The sequence below is a fragment of the Lepisosteus oculatus genome, chromosome 6 (genome assembly GCF_040954835.1).
Source record: "Lepisosteus oculatus isolate fLepOcu1 chromosome 6, fLepOcu1.hap2, whole genome shotgun sequence".
Classification (NCBI taxonomy): Eukaryota; Metazoa; Chordata; class Actinopteri; order Semionotiformes; family Lepisosteidae; genus Lepisosteus; species Lepisosteus oculatus.
Genome location: NC_090701.1, coordinates 20,920,217 through 20,927,053, shown reverse-complemented (window position 1 = coordinate 20,927,053; position 6,837 = coordinate 20,920,217). Strand labels below are relative to the sequence as shown.

The 6,837-nt window shown below is 37.7% G+C and overlaps 1 protein-coding gene across 1 annotated transcript; it reads right to left on the bottom strand.

The window, feature by feature from the left end:
* Positions 1 to 2,019: 2,019 nt before the first annotated feature.
* On the bottom strand, positions 2,020 to 5,102 carry otulina (OTU deubiquitinase with linear linkage specificity a). Its single transcript, XM_006634362.3, has 3 exons — positions 4,810 to 5,102; positions 4,234 to 4,355; positions 2,020 to 3,341 (listed from the first exon to the last, which is right to left on the bottom strand). Exons 1-3 carry the CDS (start codon positions 4,921 to 4,923, stop codon positions 2,933 to 2,935), a joined length of 645 nt encoding a protein of 214 aa, XP_006634425.1. The 5' UTR covers positions 4,924 to 5,102; the 3' UTR covers positions 2,020 to 2,932.
* Positions 5,103 to 6,837: the final 1,735 nt, after the last annotated feature.

Genomic DNA, 6,837 nt, shown 5'->3' with positions numbered 1-6,837 from the left:
TCCCGTGTTTTTGAAAAGTTTAAATTGTCATAGATGTCATCAATTAACCTCCTAGATCATGCAGACGTAGATCGTGTTAAATGAATAACGTTGCAAAAATGTCACGGCCTGGAAAACACAGGTCTCATAATTTTCTTATGGATTGGAGATTGAACTCCTCAGAACGAAATCTTGGGGGCACTAGTGAATAAGGAAAACAAAACAAAGTCTTTACCATATTTTAAAGAGGATCGCCAACCTCTTGAGAGTTTGAACAAATCTGCAAAGAGGCAAAAATTGCACTTGATGGTGTACAACATTGGTAGAGACTTACCCAAAAAGACACCCAATGGTCCCTCACCGAAAATTGAACTCAGGAGACTATTTCTCTTTTTTCCCTTTAGTTTTTGCTGACATTTACTGTAACTTGTCTTACACTTATACGTCTTCATTTGATTCAAACATCTTTGATCAAATGATTAAAGATTTTAAAGTTTTTTGTAACGTCCTAAAATGGGATAACACCATAACAAGAGTCAAAATACTTTCGTAAATGAGACATTGCAGATTAAGAGCTCTCATATAAAAATGAAACATTACCCAATACAATATTGTATTGACTACAGTGTGACTGGTACTAAGGCAACCCATCAGACAAAGTGCCAAACACGCTCAAGGCCTGTGTAATTACAGATATAGGAACCATTATTTAATTTTAAGTCTGATAAACTTTGGTACACTTATCCAATCAATTTTTCTAGGTTTTCAATTTCTTTTCACAATGTTTAAGCATTCATTTTTCTCTTGGGGGTTGTGTGTTACAATGTGTAAATAAAAGTAAAATAAATTAGGATTTATTGTGTCTTGATTTCAGGCTGTTAGGCCACGATATGTTATCAGAAAGGGTATATGAACTTTCTATAGGCACTGCGTATGGTACACTTTATTGCTACTGAGCAGAAAATCTCATCCGACAAGGGTATAAAAATGTTTTAAAGACTGCTCCTATCAATTTTGTAGCACAACATCACATTACACACAATGCTGCGTGTAAGTCCCAGGTGGGTTTACAAATATATTAAGAGGTTAAGGGAGAAAACTGCAACCAATGTGAAATTCCTCATTTTAGTTGTTTTGCTAGTGCAGACCATCCACTGAGTGCCAGATGATTGAATAAGAATGCAGAAATCCTTCCAGAATTCTTGCTTTCCCCTGGATTAGTTCTGATGACACCAGTGGATCCCCAGAACCCTTTAAAAGAATCTTTCTCCAGCTGTGACAGATGGTCCCTAGGGTTGAGCTGTCAGTAGACAGAAACACTGCCATTAAAGGCTGTTGATATCAGTCACATTTTCAACAATACCATAAAGTGTCATAAACACATGACAGTGATGCACTCAATATATTGCCACACAGACATGGACGCACTACAAATGAAATTTCTCCTGTAGTTTTGTGCCTTTACACAGATTTTCACAGCGAGTTTGCTTTTCATAGAAACAAAACTGTGATCAACTTATAAAACAGCTGCTTCAAGTCCATGTTAATAGTTTAATTGACTGGCATGTTGGAATGTGAACATGGGAAGTAATTATTGGGTAATATAGCCAGTTGGTATAGCTGTCTGAACACACACTGTATACCGTATAAGGTGTATCAGTGCCTCACTGGTGACTGGAGAGATTTGTAGATAGTGATAGAAACACCTTGTGAAAGTCTGTATATTGTTGTGTTTGTAACAAAGAAACTGGAATACAGCCAAGATACTTTCTCAGATTCAGTTTGAAAATGATTAGTCTTTTTAATGTCCCTGATATATCTTTTGTTTGGCTTGTGTGAAGAATCAAAAACTTTAATAAAGCCAGGATCCATCCTAAATCTTATATAAAATCTGCTAAATGTGCAAAGGTCCATAAAATCACACTACCACAAATGTGGATCTTCCACTGGATAGTCCACTGAATACTCCAGCCAAGAAAACCTACCTCGAATATCTGAAATTCCAGCAACAGTAACTTATGAAGGAATAAGTTTTAAGAATGATCCTTTGGAAATGTTTATTTGAAGTTTATCAAATTCATGTTTTCAATAATACCCTGCATTATTTAAAACATTTATGACAAACATTTCCTATGATACACTCACTCAATTATGATTCCAAGATATCTAGATGGAACACCAATTAAATTTGTTCTACACACTGCAGCAGTGGCTACAAATGAATAAAAGGCACAAAAGGTATCTTTTTAGATAATTTAACTATTCTTCAATGATTGAAGCCTCACCAGGATTAAGTTGATTGATTTGTTTAATTGGATAATTGGTCCTATCATATGTAATACCTGTGCGAGTCTAGGGGAGGAGCTTAGGGTTTTAAAAAGGCAGTTCCTCTTAGGGTAAAGAAAAAAGAGGAGAGAGCGGAAGGAAGAAATCAGTAGAAGTCAACTAGCCAGAGAAACCTGGAAGACTGCTTGAGCCACAGCAACATCTGCCGACAGACAAAAAACAGTATTCCAGACTGTGCCATAGTTGTGCAAAGCACGAACTGTTCTAATTGTTTTGGAAAAAGACTCCTATTGCCCTACTTGTTTCATGGTTGTATCGAATATTGGATAATACTGTGTTTCTTTGTAATAAAATCAGTTTTGCCTTCCAAATTCATCCTGCCAAAATGTATAAACTTAAAGAAATACTTTTCATAAGCCAGCTTACCCCCAAAATCCTTATTGGCTGTAAACAAATTTGGGCAGTAGTTATCAAGTTGGATTGTTACAATAGGCTAAAATGTTTATAGTCAAAGTAGAATACAGTAGAAAGGGGAGCTTTAAGTATCTTAATTAAGACTTCGTTGAAGAGTTTAACATCAACAACAGCCTGTGATGAAAACAAACGTTTGATGTAAGTGGGCCTCAGTGCAAAGCTATAAATGCGTTTCTTTGAAACAATGCCTGTGCTAGGTGCTTCCCAGTTGATGTAGGTGATGCAGCAGCTCTTCTGGAAGTCCCAGTTCCTCAACTAAATCCGCACAGCTCTTTACTAGCTGTGCCAGGGTCTGTTCTGCTGTGCTAGAAGGCGCTGAAGAAAGAAGGCCGCAACTCTTCCGTGTGCCAGAGTCTCCCTGCTGCTCCCCAGTCCTGCTGCAGCCAGTGTCGCCAAAACTGTCACTACACCCAGACTTGGGCTGGCCCATACCCATGTCCTCAATGATTTCTGTGATGTCCCCGACGTTGGCGGGCTGCTCAACCATGCTCAGCCCCTCCAGCATGGACTCCTCCTGCTTTATCACGGACTGGAGCAGCTGACGCACTGAGGTCAGTCTGTTAGGGTCCGAGGGTTTCAGCTGGCACCACCACTGCAGGGCGCTGCACAAAAAAGACAAGCAAGGAGTCGTGTCACAGCAGTGCAGCTTCGGAAGGAGTTACACACACTGTACGTATAAGGGGTATGATCGGCTTAATAAACTTCGTACTTCTTTTACAAAAAAACACGTAAAATTTACCTATCATGGAATAAATTAATATGGAAATACATAAAAGCTTGGTTCATTTTTGGTGTTTTTCTTGATCTTTTCTTTCTTCTGTGTAGGTTAGTAATTAAAAACCCCACACTAAAAAAAAAATCTATTCTTTTTTTGGAGTTGAGACATATTACAGAAAACATTTTACTAAAATTATGATAATTACACAATTATAGATTTAAATGTACTCTCAGGCCCAGTGCAGATATAGTTCTAGAGAGGTTTATACATATCATTTAAAAGCATTTGGACCAAACATGGGTGATCTGTAAACAAGATCAAAACAACCAACAAAACGTTCACACACACAAGTTTCTTGGTGTTAAATTGTAAGCAAGCGTGCCGCGGTTGAAAACTGCAAAATCAGACACACGTCCGAACATCGGTAGGTTATTATCTAATATTGCTTACATATGATATTTAAATTGTTTACAGGCGTGGCTACTGATTTCAGATACCATTAAATTAAATGATAATTTCCCGTGAATCATGGCATTTCTCAAGCCATCGAGAAACAGCCTACGTAACAGGTTATTTTAATAAATCCCTTGCACCGCACTGTGCTTACTTACTGTATGTAACTTAAAAGTGGGCACGGTCTGTGCTGAGAATCGGGCCTTCTTGGCACTGCCCATTTCAAAACAATTTCTTTATAAGCTCGCGTTTACGATCCAATAAAATCTGTAAACAGCTCAAATCAATAAGCGAAATTAGGTCAAAATAACTTTTTTTTTTACCTCATAATTCCTTTCAGCTGTCCAATAGCTACCATGCGTGTTGCTCCTTCTCTATAGCCAATATTGAAGCCACGCTGTAGGGAAGACCCTTTGCCAGTATCTACGCCATCGCGGTACCCGTCCTGGCAGGAACATACATAATATTAAAAAAAAACAAATGCCGTAAAAGTACGATTTAACACAGGCTGAATCAGCAGTTATTCGCCAATCAAGCGCCTCAGGGAACACAACCTATATAAAAAAAAAACATTTAATGAAAGAAGAAAGTTAAACATAGGACCATAAACCTGTAAATTAAGATTTCTAGCACTAAAAAAGGTAAACAAACACAAAAACGACACTAATGAAGCATAATTCATCCTGTTGAATAGATTTGTCTCCAGATCATAACGGTAAATTATCATTTGTTCTCAACTTACTTACAATATCTGGTAAAATAAAGGAAAAAACACTACAACACAAACAACTAAGCATTTTACGGCTGTTCCCTTAGTGTAACATACAATAAAGTAAAAGGTTGTTTATAGTTTATAGTAAATAGTTGTTTTTATCTAAACTTAGGAAACAAGACGTTACCTTCACACGTTTCTCCATGTTACACTTCCATTCCTTCTGTTCAAGATTCAGATCGTCCACATCTTCATCAAAAACATCTTCCCCACCGGATGGAATTGCCTTCACCCAAGCCATTGCTGTAATTTAAGATACTACACTGCTGCCAAACGATGTAAAGTGATGTTGTACCAATTCTACATCAAACGAAATCACACGTACTCCTTCTTATCATGTTTAGCGATTTCTGCTTTTTAGTGTGACGACATCAGTATGCGCAAGCTTTTGTCCCATCGATATCTTACATGAACTAGATTGGCTCCTTAAGAGCACCCTGTCCTGTTCACTACGCCATCTTGCTGCAGACACCTGCCCAATTTATCCTGCGTTAACAACTGCAGGAGTCGACTGAGGTGGAAGGGTAGCGCAGATCTTACACAAACCATAATGAAATCAAAGTACTAAAACATCTTAAGCTTATACAAATAAACTGGATACGTATAAATAACCCGTTAGTACTGTATGAAAGTGAATTACAGTAAGTACTGTTACCAAATAAGAGGTGAATTAAAACCAGAGCCACAGCAGCCCATCAGGCCAAAGCTTATCCAAGTTCCTGTAGTGTTAAAAAGATTAGACATCACTCCACAACTACAGGGATTGCCTCCCAGTAATGATAGTCCTCATTTATACAGCTTGGAACAAATGGGAGTAAAACACCTCTCTCTAGAGGACAAGAGCAGTGTCTGCAGCATGTATTTGAACCCACAACCTGTCAGGCATAAGCCTGAAAGCGTATACTGTAGGTTACATCACCTCCCTACAGGTAACTTTACCTGCTTGAAAAGGTAAAAAAACTGAGCGCAGTACTGTGTGAGATCTGTAGAGATGAGAGATCACAGATTGTGTCTAAAGAGGAGGCACAAGCTGTGATTGTCTTGAATACGTGTTGAGGGGTGATCAGGGACAGTTCTGATTTTTGTGGATAGTTCATTCCACCACAGGAGGTTGAGGGTGGACAGTGAACAGTCTCTGGAAGAACCGAGAAGGTGAGAATCTGGTGAAAAAGAAGGAACAGAGACAATGGGTTGTAAGGAGAAAAGGGACCTGAATTATTGATATTAAGAAAATTTTAATTACAGATTTTCCATTTATTCTCAATCCCGGTAGCCCCAGGCTAGTAGCAGATTTTTGTTGGTTTTCAAAATACAATAGGTATGGTTGACTGTAGTACTTATTTCAAATTCAGTTCAATAAGCAAAATCATACAACAGAAAATGACAATTGTTCAAGCTATTTTTACAAAACTAGAATACAATGCTTAGGCATTCGGTTATTGCCTGTTATCATCGGCATTGTACTTGTTCAGCCAAGCCAGTTTGCTTTCTGAGGAATCCATTATTTGTAAAAAATACAAGTATTGTAGTGGAAAGAAATCAATCAACAATTCAGTATAGTACAATAACCAAATCAACACTTCAGAAGTTTTTGCAATACAGATTCTTTATACACAGGATGGGAGTTATGTGCTAATATCGTTGTTTAGTAATCCGCTGAATGAATTCTGAATGAACTGAAGCCTGTTTAGTACCTTAGAAGGGACCCTAGTATATAAGGCATTACAAAAGCCTATTCTGATTAAATTAAAGCATGGATTAGTATTTCAGAGTCAGATAGGTAGTGCATGGGTCTTACTAGAATTACATAGGTGGAAAAAAACATGCCCTTGTGAAGTTGTGAGATGCAAATTAAATAACAGTACAGGGTTTAAGTGACACTAAGGTTTATACCATCAAAGGTTTGATTTCAGTACCATCAGCAACATTACGAAGCTGATCTGGTAGTCTATGAGCATAACTTCAGTTTTGCCCCAGTTAATTTAAGAAAGTCTGTTGCATTTATAAAGTTATTTATAAAGTCAGACAGACATCTGTAAAGTGCAGAAGATGCCACAATAATATCTGATATAGTCTGCAATTAGATTGGATAGTCTCAGTAGAGCAGTCAAACCCATGTTCATGATGATGAATTATCTGTCCAAGAGGCAACATT

Bases quoted from the DNA above. Each gene is read 5' to 3' on its own strand.
- otulina (XM_006634362.3), bottom strand. From the start codon at position 4,923: ATGGCTTGGGTGAAGGCAATTCCATCCGGTGGGGAAGATGTTTTTGAT. The intron at 4,356-4,809 runs GTAACGTCTTGT...TGTTCCTGCCAG, and splicing joins ACATGGAGAAACGTGTGAAG to GACGGGTACCGCGATGGCGT. The intron at 3,342-4,233 runs GTAAAAAAAAAA...TTTTTTGTGCAG, and splicing joins CAGCTGAAAGGAATTATGAG to CGCCCTGCAGTGGTGGTGCC.